The sequence below is a fragment of the Fringilla coelebs genome, assembly GCF_963513975.1.
Source record: "Fringilla coelebs genome assembly, chromosome: 14".
Taxonomy (NCBI): Eukaryota; Metazoa; Chordata; class Aves; order Passeriformes; family Fringillidae; genus Fringilla; species Fringilla coelebs.
In genome coordinates this window covers 18,513,962-18,536,011 of record NC_140040.1, presented here as the reverse complement: position 1 = coordinate 18,536,011, position 22,050 = coordinate 18,513,962, and the positions used below count along the sequence as shown (strand labels likewise).

Genomic DNA, 22,050 nt, shown 5'->3' with positions numbered 1-22,050 from the left:
TGCTCCTGTTGAAAAGGAGCAGCAGGAGTTTGTGCAATCTGTGTGCCATCTTCCTCCCTAGAAGCCAGCACAGAAACTGGTGAGCAGCACTGGTGGCTGGGCACACAGGGCACCAGTTTGGTGCAGTGAGTGTGGGGTGGCTCAGAGGCAAGGGCAGAAAGAACCTCCAAAAGGACTGGTCCTGCTTCTGCCCCTGAGCAGGGCTGTGGCATGATGACATGCTGCATGAAGTGCTCTCTCTTGAAGTTCATGGAGGTAGTTAGCATAAGAGCACAAAATACTTGAATAAAACTAATTTTCCTATTGTTTATTCTGTTCCAAAGCCACAACACAAACCAGGAAGTTCAGAGAGCAATAAGGGGGATCTGAAAATATTGATGGTAAAGAAGAAAAGACATTTCAGTGATCATTTGAGCTCTTCACCAGTAGCTGTTTTGGGTTATTTGGGTTTGGAGCCTTTTTCTGTTCTGTATTTTATGGGGTTTTGGTTTAATTTTTGAGACGGATATTGGCAAACAGAAATGGCATTAGAAATTGGCATTAGAAATGAAAGGAAAAAGAAAATTAAATGCTAGGATGATCTCTGTGCTTTTGTTAAACAGGATTAGGAACTGCTGCAAAACATACTGCTTTGATTCCTTTCTTAATATGAATAATACTGATGTCCTGTCTTTGGCTCATGAAGACTGGGTATTTATCCCAAATGATCATGGAACTTGGGTATATGTCCAGTTAAAAGTTATTTCCATTTGACTAGTCTGTTTTAAATACAGGTGGCATAAAACCAAATGTACTAATTGAAAACAAACCAGTGGGAGATCAAAGTCAGAACTGCAATTTAATAGGAAAATTAAATAAAGGCAGAAAACACTGGCTCAAACTGCCAGAGTCAGGATAGAGCCTGGCACCCTGTGGGTCAGGGTGGTGTAGCAGTCCCATTAAATGGTGGCTGCAATCCTCTTGAAGGGAAGCAGTGATCCTGTAGAAGGGTTTGATCTTCCTTTGAAGGTCCACTAGTGGTCATGCAGCTCTTGTCCTCTGGGAATCCTGCAGATAAGGCTGCCCATGGTGTTCCAATCCTCAGATTATATCCAGATAGGAATACTCAGTTCCTCCCCCTGGGTGGAGCATCTCCCAGTGGGATGATGTAATTTGATCAGATACTCACTGGCCCTTTGACAGAGATAGCTCCCAGAGTTATCAGGGGAGAGTCATGGAAGAGATGAAGAACGCTCCCCACCTGCTTTGAACAGCTCATGAAGATGGTGATAGAATACATAGTTTTGGTTACATCTTACATTGTCACCTAAGACACCAAAGAATGATTTGATAGCATGGGGAGAAGCAGAAAATGTTATTTAAAAGTTAGTGAAGTTTCTAGCAAAGCTGCTGTATTTTCTGCTCTCCTGTAGTGATTTTCTGATTAGTTCTGTGCCAATCTTCTTTGCCTCACTTGTTCTTGTAGACCTTTGTTCTAGTACCTGTATTAAGTAATTTTAATTTATTATGATAAGTCATATACAGTTTGCAATTCAGCAAAGTCCTTGTCACTTTGCTGTAAACCATCTCATGATGTGACCTAACCGATTCTGACAGCGGAGAGAGTACAGCCACAATGTAGAGTTTTAAAGTTATTTACAGTGCTTGAAGGTCTGTGTGAGTACAGTATCCACTTAATCCAGCCTAAATCTAGGAGCTGTCTTCTGGTCCTGCCACTCTGTCTAACAGCTGTTAATAATAGCTGTTCTACTCACCCTGTCTGCTGACTGAAAATCTATCTACAGCTCCTGCATCTTAGAGGCAGATCAAAATTGACATGTTTTTATTGATGTTACTGGTTTCTGCTGAATAATTGAGGACATATAAAAGTAACTGAACTCAAAATGAAGCAAAAAAGGAAATTGTTTGGTAGAATTACCAGTCATCTGACATCTGTAGTTAAATAAGTAGTCCTTTTAAAAATGTAGGTTTCATACATACATACATATATATATTTATAAACATAATTTCAGTATTAACTTGATTAAATGAAGCCATGATGTAGACAGATCTCCTTTAGCAGTTCCATTTCTTCTGCAGTATTAAAAGTGAAAAACTGCACATTTTTTCCATGAGGAAATGAATTAATATGGTGGCTCTTACTGTCCTAAATATTTTACTATCTGTATGTGCATTCAATATAGAAATTCTAAAACATTGTTTACATTTTAGCAGATCATCTGGTTCTGATTTACACTGGGACAGGAGGAGAGGGAGCAACCAGTAGGAGCATACTAGGGTTATGGGTGGTGTCAGGCTGAATTCATGATGAAGAATGCTTATTTGGCAACTGATATGAAGTTCCAGTAGTGGAGGACAAGTATTAAATTAATTTGAATTAATGTGGTGTTATGAAGGACATCTTATTGAAGAAACCAGGATTTAATTTTTTATTTAGTTTACATTTAGTAGATAAAGTTAATTCCATGGCTTATATTTAATATATTTAGCCTTCAGCAGTGCATTTGACTTATTATCACACAACATGGGGATTAGCTGTATAACCATATTAATAAGGTACACATTGAGTGGATTTAAGCCTGGCTAACTGACAGAAGTGGTTGTCAGGAACGAGTCAGCTTCCAACACTTGTTCTTTTTTCACAAGTGGAGTTGCAAAGGAGATGATGTTAAATCTGGCAGTATTGACATCTCAGAAGAAATGTCTAGATCTCAATAAATCATGTAGATGTAGACCTTTGAAAGTCAGTAGGTTATCAAAGTGATGGGAATTGAGCAGGAAGATCTGGATCATCTGATGAGTTGAGCCTATCAATATAATATTTTTAAAATATAAACAAGAAAGAGGTTATAAGTTTAAGAAGAAAGAATTTAGTTGAAAGCTAGAGAACACTACACTTGTGATCTGGAAATAATTTAGATGTGAGAGCTTGCAAACAACTGAACATGTCCTCTGTGTAGTAAGCTCTCAGAAAGAGCTAATGAGACGTTTGTATATACATCAGAACAAAGGCTTAATTACCTCAGGGGAAGAGACTCTAATCTAAGGTAATGTTTTTTAGATGTCTCACTGTATTATTTCTGTGCCCAATGCCTGTGTGGAAAATCACAGCTAATGTCTTCTAATGTCAGCTCCACTTTGAAAATGAAGGGAAGGAACAGTTCTTTCTTGAGATATATGAGGGCCTACACACAGGATTATCCAAAAATAGCCATTTTGGTAAATACTGAAAATGCTTTAAGGAGCATTCAGCTTCTGTTGGGGGCTACTTGGGTGCTTGAACAAAAGGCCCCCCATGTTTAGTAACTGTATGGTGAAGCCATATGGTGATGGCTTTGAATAGAGGACATTGAATAGAAACTGAAGGGCACAGGTAAGATATAAATGATAAAGAAAGGAAATGGTGAATTCTACTGTTTGCAGAATCAGCACTTCTTAAATGGAGAACCAGCTTGTTTTGGAATAAAATTTTTTAAGGAAGGACTTAGAAGTGAAGTGTAAAAATGCACATGTCTGAGCAAACCAATGGGCAGCTCCTAACCACCCTGAATTCAGAGAATTCAGCAGCCGTCACTGCTTCCTGATGTTCCATGGTCTTCAACAATCCAGCTCTTTTACCATCCCTCCTGCTCTTGGTCCTCTGCCTGGTGCTCAGGGCATGAGCCAGATCTTCTGCCTTGTGTTTGTGGAGACCTGTCAAATGTGATGGTAAGAGTGACTGCATCCATAGTGGGATTTCAGCACTGATCTCCTCTGTTCTCACTTTGAGAGGAATGGCAAAGCCCATATTTCTGTTTATGTCTGCTCAGTTTACTGAATACAGTGGAAGATGTTTACCCATCCTGCATATAGGCACCTCCAGAGGTGCTGAAAGGTAGTGTGTACTAGTGAAAAGGTAATTGCCAGCTGAATCAAGAGGTATTTTGGTATTTATATTCCTGGCAGAGTTAGTGGCTTGTAGGCACCCTGAATGACCTGTTGCAGCCACTCACATTCCTGTTGCAGAGATTTGCATGGCAAGAAATAAGAATTAAGAATTTCTGTAGATCAATCCACTGCTGCTTGGATGTGGCCTTAGACTCTGGGACATGGTTTGAGGCAGTGTGACTGTGTAGAGCTTTCTCAACCATCTTTGGGGCTGGGATTTCTTCTCCAGCAACATCAGCAGGAGGCACAGAAGAGTTTGTGGGGTTAAGTCTGGGAGAGACAGTCCTGCAAGTGCTGCCTCTGTGTCTTGCCCTGTTTTTCTGTGTGCCTTCATCTTCCTGTAGGGAGAGGGAACTGGGCTTGGTGGGTAACAAACCTGTGTAGATAGAACATTATGTAATTTTGGTGCAAGAGCTGGACTGTGCCTCCCCACAGACTCTGCTATGGGCTCTTCAGTGCAGTTTCACATCTTGACATAAACAGTTTCAATCTTTAAGTAGACATGCAGCTTTAGGACAAAAGTTCTTTCATTCTGTTACAGTTCTAGACATGATGCTGTCAGCTGAGGACTGGAATTCTTGTTTTGTTTGCTGCTTGTGGAGGCTCTGCCATGAATGGAGTAACTGAAACACTCTCAGAGTTTCAGTGAAATTGCAGTCAAATGTTAGGCTCATTTATAGTTGGGTAATACTATCTTTCCAATCCTTACAGCTTTAATTCTTTCTAATAAGATCAGTAGATCTGCAGAAACTGATGAGCACCGAGTCAGGCAATTTTCTGTGTGCCACTTCAAAGCAAGCAAATGGATTTGTCAAGCCTTGTGTGACAGCTTGAATTGTTGAAAGTTCTGTTGAGGGTGTACTTTCCCTTCACTTTCACCCAGATGATGATTTGTACTCTGCAACATGGATTAAGGGAATCACCATCAGTATTATGGATTTCTTCTTGAGACTGCAAGAGCTGAAGAGCTGTTGGAATCATCTCTCCTGAATGCATTTCATTTTGTTGCCCAGGTCTTGCAGTGGTATTTGTTTTCCAAGTTGCCTGTTGTCTCCTTAGGAGTTTAAATCAGTTTATGTGTCTTTAAAGCTTTATTCTCATGAGTTCAGCTTTGCAAAACTCTCCTGCATGAGCAGGAAACCATGCACGTGGGAGTTTCCAGGACAGCATGGAGGGGGTGTCTCTTGATAACACTTTCTGCTTTTGTTGTGTTGGACTGACTTGAATTTAGCTTCCTGGGGTGTCAGGACAGAAGATTGTTGGAGACTCAACAGATTAGTCTGGACACTTTTTGCCATATAATGTTGAAGTGTTGATACATGTTTTCTTTACTCAGAGTCTTTTGCAAAGACTTATAGGTCCTCTCTTGATTTTTACAACAGATATTTCATAGCCCCAAGAGTAGATCCTTGGAGTCATCTATCTCAGGCTTGGCTCTCAAAAGAGTAATTCCACTGGATTGAAGAGGCAAGTGTTTGAAATTCAGGAGACTATAAAATTGATTCTCCCATAAAGAAGTAATTTGTGGTAAATGGTGTAGTCCTCTGGACAGCCATTCACTCATTTTATGTGACTGGGACCCTTGAAACATGGTCAGGAAGATTAGAGAAGGACATCTCTGATCTGTTATTTATCAAGCCAAGAAAACTTTCTTTTTGACGATAGAGCATCTGGAAGCAGACCCAGCCAAACACACCATCTTACTCAAGACTGCTGGGACTAGGGTAAATGCAATTTTAAGAAACATTTGGATAGTGTTGTGAAGTTTGCTAGAAGATTCTGAAATACTTAACCAGCTTTTCTATATTTAGTTGCATATTCTCTGCTGGGGAAGCAGTAAGGCACTCTGTTACTCCAGAAAGCATGTGGGAGATCTAGGCAGGGTTGCAGGGATCTGAATTCTGGCAAGGAAAATTGTCTAGTGTGAGCCTTCTCCAAGAAAGTATCCTCCCAAGAAGATGTTAGTCACCTCTCAGGTGACAGCTGGCATTTGTGTGCTGTGTCCTTGCTCTGGCAGTCTCTGTAGACTGAGGAGGAAATCACTCACTGGCCAAGGTGCTGTCTTCAAACAAAAGCAGTTCCATAGTTAGCATTTCAATGAAGCAGGGCATTAAATTGAAAGTAAGACAAGCTGTCAATATATATCTGATTAGCTTCTATCATAATGCTATTTGTAGTATTGGCCTTATTACTGTCCTTCCCCAGTGCTTCTAACAGCTAAAATATTTCTTCTTGAATATTTCATCTGGTTTAATATTACTGTGTGTGCAGTCCCTAAACATGCTTGTCCTTGGTCTCACACTGCCAAGGCATCCTGAGAGACAGGAAAAGCAGTAATGTGGCTGGGAGAGCAGTGCTGTGGGGTGCTGCTGTCTTGGTTGTCTGCTTGTCACTTCTGTTGGCACTGCAAGGCTCCTGGGGAACAGCAGCCAGGCACCATTCATAATAAGCTTTGAGTTATGGTGATTTTTGGAGGAGTTTTGAATGAGTTAGAGATGGAACTTTTGCGTTGTTTTTGATGATGTGGTTTATTTTTTTTTTTTTTATAGAGGTGGGTTTTTATTTTTTATAGGAAGGCTGGGTTTGGTTTGCATCAATATAGCATGGGTTAGAAGGTTATAAGGCTCTTAGCTGTAAGACTTTTTTAAGGAGTTATTGATTAATAAAACACTGCCAACAAGGGTATTTATGTTTTTGACCTAATCTTTAAATATTTCATTTTATGGACTCATGCTACAGTGTAAGTTTTCTTAGCTAACTATGTTGTGACACACAAACCTACAGTACTGCATTTTAATTTCTTTATCTTTGTAGCTTTTTTTTTCTTTAATATTTTAAACTCTAAAACTCTAAACTTTCTTTTATTTAGCTTAATGTGTTTCTGCTTTAAACTATAAATCTACATTTTTCGTTTTAGCACTTAAGTTTGGAAGCTTTTTCTGAGGTCTCACATTAAATCCTGTGTTTAATTTTAAGCTTTGGCTTAACAGGCCTAAAGTTCTGAGAGTTCCTTGCATTTCAAATTCAGTGTGCTTTCTCTTCCAGGCAGATTTACTGCAATCTTTGAAAAAGTGATGAGTGTTCTCGATAAACCTTGATAAAGCTCATTGCTACATCAGCATTTGTTCTTGTTAGATATGAGCCCTTAGATATTCCAAATGACCTTCCCAGACATGTTCTTTTGAGGAGATACAGCTCATATACTCTTCAGAAAAAGCTATTGTTCTTATTATTTCATCAGAATGTAAATGGACAATGCACTTTGTAAGGTAGTAAATTGTATTCTCTCCCCCCTCTGCTTGCTTTTAAGCAGAAATAGTCAAAAATGGAAATGAAAGGATAGGATTTATGTAAATCAAACTAGGCAGTAGCTCAAGTCTTGTTTTGTGGTTATTCCAGTATTTGTATGCTCACTAACTTCATCATAGGTGCCTGTGATGAAAACATCTTAACCATCACAGTGTTTTAAATGTTAAATAATTCAGAGAAAACTTAAACTGAATAACCAGCAATTTCACTAACATATCCAAACAGTAGAATTCAACATGAAAATTCAATTTTACCGTGTCTGAGTCAGAAGAAATAACATAATATACCTTTTTTAATATTTGTAAAATACAATAGAATGGGTAAACAGGATTCTCCTATAGAGTTACTGTTTTCCTTCTGTCACATTCAGATCACTGCAAGCAGTGAAGCCATAAAACAGTTTACAGTGATGTACAGCTACTTGGAACATGGAGAGCTTAGAAGCATGTTTAAAACCTGTAATTTATCACATCTTAGTTTGTCTTAGCTAAACAAAATCTATTGCAATAACATGCAACTTTAAAGGTTTAATTGCTATGGGATATTGAGTTTTCCTGAAGAGCTTTAGAAAGATTTGCACTGAAAACTGCCTTAGCCATAGTAAAGAACAGTTCAACTTTTATCACTGTCACACTGATAAGTCTCAGCCTCCCATTAATGCAGCCATGGCATTATGTTCACCTTCCACCCTCCCCTCCCAGATGCAGGCAAGGGGATGCCCTAAAGAAATGAAAATGGATGGCTCCTCAAGTAGCTAAAGCCTCTCTTGGCTCTTGTTGTTTCCTAAAATTAGGAAGGAATTAAATAGGAAAATTGGTTAATTGTCACCTTCCCTAACGAGCAGGCTTTTAGTAGCCTTGTGCTTTGAGCTGAAGAAACTTGAAGACATGCTGGTGCAATAATAAGGATAAAGCATTTCTCTTTATTATGGTCAGTTACTGCTAATCTCCTTTTAGAGTTTTAGCAGGGATTTATAGGGATTCATTTGTGGTTTAGATTTGGAGATAATTAAGTACCTTTCTGCTGCAAAGAAGAAATGGAGAGAGGATTGGCTCAAAGCTAGAAAAAGATTCCTGTACTGTCACATGTATTAAACTTCCTTTTATTTGGTTGTCACCCCAATAGGAATGATTAGTGGGTTGTAAAGAAAGAAAATGTATTGCATTACATCTATTAAAGCATGTTTTATATGTAACAGTAATTAAAATATAATTGAAATCATGAGTTCTTCTAATTATTGGCTTTACATAATGCATAGTTAAAGAGAGAGCATCTATAAATGTGTCTTTTTTACACATCCAGAAATGGTTTGCTGGCAGCATTTTAATTAAAGATGGATTAGCTAAAATGCAGTTTAATCATTCTGTCATCAAAGGATTTAGACCTCGTTAATTAGCTGTTGATAAATAGGTTTAAACCACAAAAAATTTAATTTAAAATATGCCAGTTGTGATCTAGAATTATTAGAGCTGGAAATGGAGCAATGAGTCTCAGAAAAATCTGTGCCATCTCTTTCCTTAATATTAAATTAAATATGAAATGTAGGCCAGTGCAGAACTTTGTTCTGCCTTGTTAGTAATGGATGTGATTCCAAGGGGTCTTTGGAATTGGTGAAGAATTAAACCAGAGACTCTTTTAATGATCATTGCCTTGCAGTGCAGCACTGGGATCCATTTTCCATTTATGTATTTAGTAAAGATTGAAAACTATTTGAAAATCCTTCTGCTCTGGAGAATGGATGAAAACAAATCCTGCTGAAGGGTTTCTAGCTCCTCCTTGCTGCAGAGGAGCAGAGCAGGAGGAGCTCTCTGCATTGGTACAGCCAGCCTGGCAGGGGCAGAGCAGCAAGGAGCATGGGCAGTGTGGGCTTAGCAGGGCACAAAGTTCCCACCTTCCACCTGAGTGCTGCACTGCCAGTGCAGGGCAGTGAGTGAGCCCTGTCCCTGCTGTGGCTGTGGCTCTGCAGGCAGCACCAGGCCACTCACATCAGCTGGGTTTCATCAGCTGGGCTGATCACAGCTGGCATTCCAGCCATGGCCGTGTCTCATTCTAGGCAGGCTTTTTCTGTCCAGCACCTGATGGGGTTCCTGGCCTGGCTGGAGCCCTGCTGCATGCAGGGCCCTGGGCAATCCTTGCTTGTGTCCCTGTAACAGCCCCTGTGCTGAGCTGGCAGCTCTGCAGGAGGCAGAGCCAGCAGAGCACACACCTCCCACCTCTGAGCCTCTGCCTACCAAAAACCAGGTGAGGTAGACCTTGACTTACAAGTCTGTCAGAGGTGACATTAAACCTTGTTATTATGAATATCTTAATCAGCTCAATTACTATGAAATTACTATGAAATATGAATACTAACTGTATTTCAACAGGATTGGTAGTTAAAGATTTCTGTCATGTAATAGTCATAATATTTGAATCCACAATCGGTTGGGTTTTACACAGATGAATCAAACACTTCTGACAAATGATAGGTGAATTTTCTGAGTAGAATTAAAAGAGTTTCAGGAAAATAGTAATTTGACAGTCATACCTGAAGACGTTTTTGAAGGCTTCTTAAGTGTTAATTTGAAGATTGACTTATTGAAAAGTGGTATTTACAGAGTATTCTTGGTAACTGTCCTATCTCTAGGGTACCCATTCTGTTGTCTTGCCAATCTTCTGGGAAAGCAGCAGCTGAGTAGGAGGTTACAGGCTTACATAATCATTGTCTGCATTTGAACATTGGTAATGAAATGGCTTAGCTGAACTTCTGGGAAAAAGCATAACTTGATGAATTTTCAGAGTCAAAGAGACGTGGCACCAGTGTAGAATCTGATGAAAGGCAAATCAAGTGAGAGTGTCCATATGCATTTCTTTAAAATCACGTCTTTGAAAGCTCTTGCCCTTTCCTCATACTGGAAAAAGAAAAAAATTGGACTAAACTCCAACAGTCCTGTTAGAAAAAACTTATGTCAGTCTGTCTGGAATGGAGAAGAAAGACGGGCAGATTGCTCCACAGGAAATCTTAAACTGCTGCTGCAGTATCAGAAGTCATGTTCTCTGACTCAAAAATCATTCAAAAGTTCTAGATTTGCAAATTGATGGGAGAAAATTTTCTTCATGTGGAATAAGTAAAAAGAAGAGCTATGAAATTAAAAAACAAAAAGGAAATGTCTCTGTGTGTGAGGAAAATGCAGTTCCTGATTCTCTAAATTCTCCAACCCTTTTAGCTTAGACAAAAAGATGAATTATCAGCTCATGTTATATAAGCTCTTCAGTTATTCTTTACATAAGACAGGTAATTTATAATTCCCAATTATGCAATTAAAATGCTAATTACCCCTCACCTAAACTCTCTGTTCTTGAACTGATATTATCAATTACCTTCAATCATTGCAAATCATATATGACATATGTGACAGTGCTGAGTTCTGTATTATTTATGGACTTTCTGTTTCGTGTGTCTCTGGTTTCCAGGTAGTATTAATGGCTTTACCTTGGTAGATTTGGCTTCCTGAAGGAATGGTATTCCTTCTGATCTGTATTGTTTTGTATCTTACAATATATCTGCATTTTAGGGTAATCTTACCCTCTGTTCCTGCCCTGAGCTCTGGCTTGTGATCCATTTTAGTACAGAGAAGTAACACACTTAGAAATCCCAATATGAAATGTTTATTACAGCCCACTTACTTCTGTGCTGCTTCTACACAGCTTTCCCTTACTTCATAAATGTTCTTACTGTATTTACATTAATGTTCTGCCAGTTTCCTGTGTCATACCTGCTTGCCAAAGGTACACTTCTTCTGTCCCTGTTGAACTCAGGCAACATTGGTCACTTTTAGGGTTCTATTATTATGGAGCATTTGCTACACATAAAGAAAAACTACTTATTTAAAGAAAACACAGCAAAAATAAGAACAGAATGTAGCTGTTAGAATTCAGAAGGATCAACATTTTTTAAAAAATCATACATTATTTTTGCTTGTGCATGATACAAATTAGGACAATTGTAAATAGGGATGCCTCAAAGTATAGCTCCTGTCAGTATCTCTGTTGATAGTAAGCTTCAGCAGCTCTCCTCTGTGAGCATGCAAAACAACCCAGCCTGGGATTTTAATCTAAAATTTTCATTAGGAGTAGTGTAACCAGTTAGTTTAAGAAGTCAATGCACAGAAGTGGTTCTATTTCCTGTTGTTCATGGATCTGCAAGTTCTGTTCTAAACAATTTCCAGACAGAAATCATTAAGTATATTGTCTCCAAGGTGAAGAATAACTTTGCTCATCTGCTCATTGTGCTATTTTTCTTGTTTGGCTGCGAGTTAGTAATCCATTGTTTGTTCATTAATAGCAAGTTGGATTATTCCTCCTAGACTTCTCTGCTCCATTTTACCCTTTTGCATAGAAGTACTGACTTTTTTTTTTGTTGTTGTTTTTGTATTAAAACAGCCTCAGAGATGTTTTGCAGTATTGCTGTGTGCTGTTGTGAACTAAATGAAAATAGGATTAGATAGGCTAAGCCTTTAAGCATCTAGTTGCCCATGGAAAATAAATTACATTAGCAGAGTAAGTAGGTTAACAAAGAAAAATGCTCTGTTTTTAAGAGCCTCACTATGTAGTGTGGGATTAAAGGAAGCACTGCTCACCTTGCTCCTGTATTCACTGATCAGCTGTTACTGACACCTCATCTTCTTTCCTCTGAGCATGTGCTTTCAGTCTAGCTTGATGTTAAGTATAAATGCTTTAGTAATCATTTGCAAATTATATTTACTGTGGCTCAACAATTTTGTGGGGTTTGGGCTTTATTGCTTTCTTATGTGGAGATTTTAATGTGTCTAAATAGAAAAAATAATGGCTCTCAGTCCTGGTATAACTGGAGAGATCAGCTTTGGAATATTTGGCCTTTGGTGAATGTTTTAGAAAGGCTTTCGATTTCAGGTTGTATCATGGCTATGCTTCATATTTACACCATACAAAAACAATGGCACATTCTAGTTGAAATTCAAAAGCAATTCAGTGCACAGGTAACTAATAGATACTCACCTGCATCTTCCAATTGTAGTCATAAAAATAAAAGAAGGAACTACAGAAAATCCTCTAACTTCTGTCCAGAACTCCCTTAACTTACTGTGGTTTCCAGTTCATAGTTCAAACCCTCCTGCTTGCATTTCAAGGCAACCCTCAAGGGCTATGTTCACAGAATACTATTTTTGAAGTATACAAAGGTTACTTTTTATTAGGAGGCAACTTTCTCAAATATCTGTTTTCAATAGAAACACCATAAGAAGATACTGACCTCCAGGTGTCCTTGACTCCTCTGTACTTGTGCTCTTCACAGGGCAACCTGACAGCAGATCCCTCTGATACAGAGCCCACATCTGGGCTCTTGAACTGCCATTATCCACAAGTGTTCCAGATGCAGTACCTGGCAATCATGAACAGGATTATTCAGTGGTTTTCTCTCTCTCATCAGAAACCTTGGGATGAGTGATTGTCCCTCCAGCCTCAAGTGATGTGCATGTCTCACTCTGCAGCACTTGGCTGCAGTTACTGAGGGTGTGGGACACTCAGAAGGTCACTGAGGAATCTCTTGGGCAGTGTTACAGAAACTTGGCAAGGTTTTAAATTTTTTTTTCTCAGATATTCTTGCTGCTTTTAGTTCCTTCTGTATCTCTCTTTTCTCCATGTTTATTATGCTTTCTGTAATTGCATTTCTTACTGGTTTTGCAAGATACAGGTCAAAATGCTCAATTGGATTTTTATTTAAAATTTGAACCTTTTTGATCTAGAAGTGTTTTGGTTTCAGGAGTGAATAGCTGAGTAATACTAATGTTGTTTTTTATAAGTATTTCTTGTAACTGAAGAAGAGCTGGTGGTAAGAATTAAAATTAGAGATTATTTATGTACTTCTTTTGGAAATAAAAATAATGCTGCTGAGTGTGCATGGATGTGTTGTATTCTAGTGTGAGGAAGAACTGAAAATAAGCAAAATGTGAGAGCAATCAATACAGATAGTTCTATTCCTCCTGCTTTACATGTCCTTATTCTGTAAATTCACTTAAATTAGGAAAACTGTTAACATTAAACTACCTTAGTTAATGCAATTTCCATTCAAAGCACGCTCATGATTGTAATTGTCACTGTGCATTAGATAGCAGTAGAAGCTGGACCAAAGATGACCATAAAACACAAATGTAGCCATGATATTTTATGAAAAATCCTTTCCTTAAGATTTTTCCTCCTGAGAAGCTGAGGCCTCAGGAACAAAATGTAAACAATGATTGTCTGTTGCTGTGGGATGCAACAGGTGGATCTGGGATTGATCTCATCTGGTTGTTTCTAATTAATGGCCAATCACAGTCCAGCTGTCCAGACTGTTTCAGTCACTCTGAACCTTTGTTATTCATTCCTTTTCTATTCTTAGCTAAGCCTTCTGATGAAATCCTTCCTTCTATTCTTTTAGTATAGTTTTTAACATAATATATATCATAAAATAATAAATCAAGCCTTCTGAACATGGAGTCAACTTTCTCATCTCTTCCCTCATCCTGGACCCCCTGCGAACACAGTCACACACAAACATCATTTTCAGAGTGATTTTGATAATTTGTCAGAAAGACTGTTCATAGAAGGTTTCACTTTAATGGCTTTTTAGGCTGTTTTGAAGTTGAGGCTCTTTAAGCATTCTGGAGATTTGTTTGGATGTGTGCAGTACTCCATAGGATCAGAAACACAGCAAGTATATACTTGTTCTGTTATTTCTACTGGTGAATAACCCATTATTTCTGAAAGGGGAGTTTTCTTCTCTCAAGTCAGCACAGTCAGTGAGACAGTTGAGTCTCAGTAGAGCAGTGGGGTTTACATTATCTTGTGCCTCAGAAAATTTGCAAGGAAAAGAAGTTCACTCATATCATATTTACGTGAGTTGATGGTGACTAATACTTGGGGTTTTTTTAAATTGATGGAACAAACAGTGAGTTTTTAAAACTTAACTGTCTGCATATTGTCAGTCAAAGAAAGTGATAGTTTTGGCCAAAAAAAAGAGCACCAAACCCAGGATGTTCCCCTGCACAGCAACAGCAACAAACCAATTGTGTCCAAAGCAATGCACAGCCCATGCAGCTCTAGCAAAGTTGTCTGCATTTGACAGGTGCCATGTGACAATGCTCCAGTGGTTGGTCTGTGTACACCACTGAGGCCATTGTTCCATGGTAGGTGATACACACACCCTCTGGAGAAATACTGCACAAAAAACCATGGCATGAAGCTTTGAAACCATGCAAGGAGAAGAGGAAGAGCTGCTTCATTTCTGTACCTGTGCTGGTTGCATCAGCATGAACATAAAACTGCCTGAACACACATATCCTCCAATCAAAACCACCAGGAGAAGTTCAGGATGCAATATTTGCAATGTAGGCAGAGTGCCAGGTTAAATTAGATTCCACCCAACTATTTCAGACTCTGTACTTTCATGTTGCTCCTATGGATAAGGATTCTTGCAGAGTGTAGACAGTGAAATCTTGGTGTGATGGAGTCAAGTGCAGAATGTGCATTCACTTCAGTGGATCTGGGACTTTATCTTCAAAGTCTGGTACTTCTCTAATTCTACATACATCCTTTCTAGCTTGGAAAAGCCAGCCTTTGTCATCAAAGGGACACCCAGTCCCTCACTTATCTGGGCCATATCATACAAGGATACAAGGCTGTCTCTGATGGAAATTTTGGAATTTTTTTTTTCCACTCGCATGAAGTCATACCCTGGAAAAGTAAATTCAAAAATAGTGATGTGAGTAGTTTTACTAGCAGGAAACTCATCACCTGGCAAAGCTGTACCATCATCAGCTCAATCACACAGCTAGCCCCTTCTTTCTTAGTCTTAAAAGGAAGTCCATGATGTTTGGTGAAAACAGAAAGAAAATTCAAGCAACAGCTGGATTACACAATGCATGTCTTAATTTATTTATTGCCTTTTGCTGCTAGTCAGGGAGGACTGCAAGAGGTGGCTGCACAGTTTCATATTAATTGCAACTATGAATATGTGATCAGTTATCATATGGAAAAATAAACCTTGCTATCCTGCATCACTGATGATGGAAAGATGTTTAGGGCCTTCATATTTCATTTTTACATTTCACTTTTAAGCTCTTTATAAGGTTACTGGAAGTGGCTGTCTAGAGGACATAGTTTATTCAGTCATTTAAGGTGAAGGGTCAATAAAATGCACTAAAAGTTGCTTCCCAAGATGTAACTATACATATATAACAGTAGAATTATTGTGCAAAATGTTTCTGTACAGTGTCTTGTCTTAGAGAGTAAAGCTTGCCTGCAAGCAAATGTTTCCATATGAAATGTCCATTTCTGTGAAAGGATGTCTGTATCAGAAAAAATGACAGTTTAGGTGATACATTTTATCAGCTCAGTTTGGTGATATCTCTGCTGGGTTCTCACCATGTCAAAGTTTCTCCTTAGCTTCTCTGGCATTTGACCTACTCATTGCCATCATTCATTTATGGGCCAAAACAAACTTAGTGTTTTCTGCCTTGAAAACCACCATAGTATTTTGAACAGAAAAGAGATCTTGTAAACAGGGTGTCCCTCTACTGAGTCTCTAAATGGAGGCTTTTCTTTTTTCATATGTGATTAATTTGTATGTTTTCTTTTGTTTCTCTTTAAATACTGTCATTTTGTGTAGTTTTAAAATCCAGTTTAGATTTACAAGCATGTAATGTCTTTAATATCTTTTGAATGTGAATTGTGTTCTGTGGCTCACTGCTGAGGAAGGACAAAATCACAACATCTCTATTCTTTGAATAGCACCATTATCATTCTATGTTAATGAAATTATTTCAGTATTACAAGAAATGAGGTTTTGGAATTCATTCAGTATTACAGGGAATTGGATTGTAACTAGAGCATATTTCAAAAAGAATAAAAGGATCCATGATATGTGCTTAGCTCGTAAAGCACCTAATCCTATATTAATTGTGCTTTGGGCAAATCTGCCCTCATCTGAAGGGGACTTTGACAGTGAAGATGAAAATGTTGTAATGCTTTTTAAGGCCAAACAGCTCCTCCAGCAGGATGGCAGTGAAAGAGGAGTTCCACAGGCTGCTCTCCCTTCCCTTCCCTGTCCCAAGCACACACAAAAGCAAAAAATGCTGTGTTGTACTGTCCTGCATAGGCTGCAGGAGACTTGGCCTCATGTTACCACATGATCTTCTTGCTCTTGGGATCGAGTTTGTGTTAATTTTTTCCCCATGTTTGAAGAGGGAAAGATCATAGAGGTATTTAGGTACCACAATCTGAAATTGAGTAAGTAATGTTTTCTCTGTGTGTGTTGTGCTACAGACAAGAATACATGAGAGTGTCCATTCCAGCCCAGCCTGAGATGCAGAAAGGACCTGATTATGTGAAGGGAGAGCTCTCCTGCCTTGTCTGGAGAGGAGGGTGAACAGCACAGGCAGATACAAATCAGGGCTAGGAGATATTTAGTTCAGCTTCCACCACAAGGTGTCTGTGAGGTGGTAAAAGGAGAGGACTTATGCTGAAATTATTTTCAAAAGCTTTGACCAGTCTGGCAAGCTCCTTCCTCTGTGAAGGGCTGGTTGGACTTCACTTTTCCTAGATTGAGGGCAGCAGGATTGAAAAGGTGAGCATGGATGTGATAGTGTGCCTGAAATGCAGCAATGCAGTGATTTTCTCAAATCCACTTTGGAGAGGTTGACCAGCTTTACCAGCTTCAGCATTTTAACTGCTACCATCCTGTTTGTTCTGTGGTCAGATGAAGTCTCTTGCCAACAGTAATTTCCCTTTTGGTGTGGAGCTGTAAGGAAAGCAATTGCTATTTGAGGTCACTGAGCTGCACTTGAGCCCCTCTTCTCTGCTGCAGAGTTGCTTTATGGCTCTGTGGAAATCACCTGCAGGGCTGCTGAGCTGTGCATGTGGGGCAGTTGGAGTGTTCAGCTGAGCAGAAATAGGAAGAGAGCCTCGTTGGGCAGCTGGGGATTTACACCAACACAGCTTTACTCAAGCAGATCTTGTTTTTCTACCTGTCTTGGGGTGATTTTGCAGAAATCAGTAATTACCACCTTTGTTTCTTTGCAGCCTGTTCCAGCACTACTGCTACACTCGAGGTGGCATGCGCCACACCTCCTACACTTGCATCTGTGGCAGGTAAGAGGATGATTTACACTGGGTAAGCTTTATTGTCATGGATATTTGTAAAATTGGTCCTTTTAGGCATGTCATGTGTTTGCAAATGGCACCAGAGTGAGTTTTGACCTGTTTTCACTGGAAAAGACAAAGAGAGGTAGGTGGCTACCTGTGTCTCCTGAAGACATAACTTGGTAATAGAGCACTCCAGAGGTTCCCCAATGGCTGCTCCTGCTGCTGCCAAGATAATGTTTATGCTCACCCCTGTGCTGCACTTTGCTTTTTTTATTAAATAGCCCCATGGAGAAGGGCTTCACAGCTATTCTCTGTTGCTCAGAAATACTTTCTTTGAAATACACCTTAAGTATTTCTTATCAACCTCAAAATTCTTTGTCTCAAAGATTAGGATGCAATTGAACTAATCTTTTTGGAATTTGGAGTATTTTGCTCTCTCTGCTTCTTGCTGAACAGCTAGTGTTGAAGGTTGCTGTATTTAGGAAAGTAGTATAAAAGTTCTCCCTGCAGTTGTAGAAATGCACAAGAGAACAGTGTGGGACACATGCTGAAGAACAGCTGTGTGCTTCATGCAGAGATTAATCTTACTTAGTGGAATTAATCTAATCAGAGATGTATGACAGTGAAATGAGCCATATATGTTGGTATATATATGTTCCACTTGTTCTGCTGCTACTCAGAAACATTTGCCCTACACTGAAGTCACATACACTTACAAAAGATAATTTTTATGTTAATGACAATAATTCTATATTGCTTTGAAGGTAATAAGAACAATTAGCACCTTCACTTCTTTCTGCAGTTTACTCAATTGCTTATTTGTAAATGCAATTTTCCAATTTATATGCAAAATTGCAGCAGGAGCACGTTTTATGGCAAATTGTGTATCTAAATTGTCTGAAAAGTTTCCTGGTGTAAGTACCATTGTATAACTTGAGAATTAACATCCCAGTGAAACGAGACTCCTTCTCTAAGCTTTTGTCACAGACGGTGATGATGTGATTTTTCACAGCCATGCAGACTTCACATTCGCTTAGAGTAGATCAGAACCTGTACTGCAGGGTCTGGTTTGGGTGCTGGTGGTCAAATCACTCTGTTAAACCTACAGAAATGTCTAGTCAGTGTTTGTGTAGTGGGTCCTGGTGAGCTGTGGGAGCAGGCTGAACCCTCCCCAGGGCTGAAAACCTGCGTTACACCCAGGAGGAGGAAAGCTCCAACAGTAGCTGGGAATTGGGTGCTGCCAGGAGCTCCCTGGGTGTGCTGTCCTGCTCTGCAGGGCATGGGGGTGCAGTTAGAGCTGCCTCTGAACTGTTGGAGGATTTAAATCCCAGAGAAAGGCTGTCCTTGGAATGCCATATCCACACAACATTGTGACTCACTGTTGTGGTTAGCAGCTGCCATTGGATGCTACCACTAGAAGTACAGGCAAACCTGATTTAAAAAAAAATAGTTACATGAGATAGTTGTGGTTAGCAGCTGCCATTGTATCCTACCACTAGAAGTACAGGCAAACCTGATTTTTAAAAAAATAGTTACATGAGATAGCAATTTACAGACAAAGGTCTTTGTATTCTACGTTCTGACTATGAGTGATGAAGTGAGAATGAATAATATTAACAGTTTTAAGCTAGCTCCTAATAAATGAATGAATTCAATTAACATAATAATGGCAAAAATAATGGACTTTTTTTAATACTGTGAAATTGTCATGCATTGTAAATATTTCACTTAACTACATTTACAGCTAAAAATAGCTTTTGCAATTAGGATTTTTGAATGTTTTATTCTATTCATTCTGAATTCTATATTTTCCTGAACACTTAAAATGGGCATATTTTGACAGGATCTTTCCTTTTTAGATTTTAGGCCTGATAATATTTTCCACAGAAAAGAATAATCCTTTTAACTAAAAAACAAGTTGCTTTTATTTTTTATTTTAATATGCTGATTAAGCTGGAAATCAGGAGTAATCAATACAATATTTCAGTACAGAAATAAATCACTTGTCATGTGATGGGTGCATTTAGTTCTTGCTGTCCCTGTGCAGTGATAGATTCTTGAGGAGATACTGAATGAATATTTGGTGTGACCAAAAGTGCTCAATGTGTTGAGTGTTACTATGAGAACAGTAACACACACTGATGAGTGTGACAGGGTGTTGTTACCTTGTGAGATTAGTCCTGCAGTCAGTGATACTTTCAAAAGCTGCCAGCTGGGGAGTGGTTTGAAGTGCTGACATCACTGAGTGTCATGGAAGGAGAAGAGGAACATTTGTTAGGCATACTTGGATATTTTTGGCACTCATCTACTAAGTGCTACTCCCAAGCAGAGTCCAAATGCTAATGAGTTATTCACTGCACTGTCTTAGGATACCAAATGGGAAGGCAAAGCTAATCCATTCCCAGTGTCCTGCTGGTGCTGGGGTGGTGGCACCATTGGGAAGCAGAGGCTCCAGCTGCATTAGGTGGTGGTGGAGGCGTGGGTTTCTCTGGAGCCACCACAGGAGCCACCGGCAGCTGCTGCTCGTTACTCTCTTGTCTGAGGCTCAGGTTCAGATCTTGGCTGATGTCTCTGGGCAGATGCCAGCTCTCATCAGGTGCCATCAGTCATCAAGAATAACACTGTGCAGTGGAATGTCTTCTTCTATCTGAGGGTTGCCATAAATGAAGCTTTTTGGACCAGATTAGGATATTATTGAATCGGCTTTTCTTTCTTTAACTTCAGTACAACTTTTTTAGATTTCATGCCTTAGACAAAAAGTGTTAATGCTTAAGAAGGGTTAATGCTTTCTTCTGGGTTGATTCTATGATGATTCAAATCATGATGGAAATAGGTTCTAGTTTAAGTCAATGGTGTTTTGTTTTTTCTTTAGATGTCCTTAATATAGAGCCACTAACTACACTTTTTTGTAGTGCTGATGCTCAGCATAGTCCTGTTCTTAAAATATTGCTGAAATTTCTCCTCCTTCTTCTAATGATTTGTTTTCAGGGTGCTTTCTGATCTCCAATGCATCTTGGGGGATTGTTTTCCTTTGCTAGTAATCAGAGTGTCTTACTGCATTTTGCATTCTCAGTGGTGTTAATTTGAACCTCTTCTGCTGCTTCCTGCAATTCTTTCTGTAACAAACATGTCTTTGACACCAGTTAGAAGCAAGTTATTAAAGGAATAAAAATGGATACACAAGAACCTCTTGGAGGATTTTTCAGGTTGGCTGCCTGAAGGTGAGCATTGGCATCCTCATGTGTGGTGATGTTCAGAGGTGCTGACCAAAAGGAAGGCAGCGAAGCCAGTGATCTTCACCTCCCACAGTGCTTCTTCATAAACTGTGACTTGGCACTCCAGTGCTAGACCTTGCAACTGTTGCCTCTTGGAAAAGAAAGAAGTAGCTTCTATATGAAGGCTCATTTGCTTTCATTTGCTTGAGTGATAAACTTCTGGAATGCTCTGCCCAGCGACGTGGGGGAGTCAGCATCGCTGGATGTGTTTGAACAAAGCCTGGATGTGGCACTGGGTGCCAGGGTTTAGTTGAAGTGTTAGGGTTGGGTTGGACTCTGTGATCTTGAAGGTCTCTTCCAACCTAGCTGATTCTGTGATTCTGTGAATTCTGTGCTTTGCCAGTGGCTGGGGGTTTTGTTTAAATTGTTTTAAAGCCACCTTGAAAGGCTTACTGAGTCAGTGTGAACAATTTCTGGCTAACTGTAGCATTTACCTTGTGGGTACACATAATTTCTGCAGCCTTGCTCCAGAAGCATCTTCCTGCCTTCATCTCAGGACAGTGTTAAAGATGCACCCTGCAGGGGAGATTGGATGTGCACCTCTTAGCAGGATCCCACTGAAGGTTTCCATATCTCTGTCCTTATTTGGGTCAGTAGTGCATGTCTGAGTCAAGCTCTCCCACTCATCCTCAGCTGCAGGGCCTGCTCAGAGCCAGGGATCAGTCCTTCAGGGCACATGCTGCTTTTGTTTTGGGGGAAAAGCAGTTGGGGAGCTTTCAAGAGCAGGTTGGCTCTGCCTGGTTGCTAATGGGTGTTGAGCCCAGGGTACCTGCCCAGAGCCAGCCAGGGGAGCAGACCCTCTCATGCCAGTAAATCCCTGAAATGCATATGGTGTGCAGATCTGGTCTTCAGCACCAACTGTGCTCCCTGTGCTGTGATCCCCTGTGTGTGACAGAGCCAAGATGTGCCTGACAGATCAGGAGTCTCCAATGCCAAGAAAGATTGTGCCTGCTTAACGCTTCACCAACGGTGCTGAAAAACAGATCCTTCATGCAGCTCCCCTCACAGTTGGTGCTGAGCCTAACAGAAATATTTTGTAAACTAAAACCTTTACATTAAAATGTGCAAAAGAAACCCCTCATCTTTGTATTTGCAATGTGTTTTGTTGAAAGCATTTGTGCAGTTGTCAAATTTGAGTATATGACTTATTTATGCACTGGTATGGTATTTGTCACTGAGGGTGCCAGCACATCTTGATAAGCAAACGAGCTGTCTGCAAATACACAAGCATGGAGTCATGCCCTTAAGGTTCATGATAATTTTTTAACAGTTGATCATAAATATATGCATTTTCTGTTTGCTTCTCCTACTTTAGCCCCAGTATTGGAGGGAGATAAGGAATAGTATCTGCAGCTAAAATCCTGGCAAACTGCTGTGGAGTGTGGATGTGCACGCCAGC

The 22,050-nt window shown here is 39.6% G+C and overlaps 1 protein-coding gene across 1 annotated transcript in view; it reads left to right on the top strand.

Moving 5' to 3' along the window:
- The window catches only part of PEPD (peptidase D), a 143,185-nt gene that overhangs the window by 62,159 nt on the left and 58,976 nt on the right, over positions 1 to 22,050 (top strand). Inside the window, exon 10 of the mRNA XM_084214878.1 lies at positions 17,314 to 17,382. Coding sequence (XP_084071004.1) covers positions 17,314 to 17,382 — 69 coding nt within the window. The remainder of the gene's footprint in view (positions 1 to 17,313; positions 17,383 to 22,050) is intronic.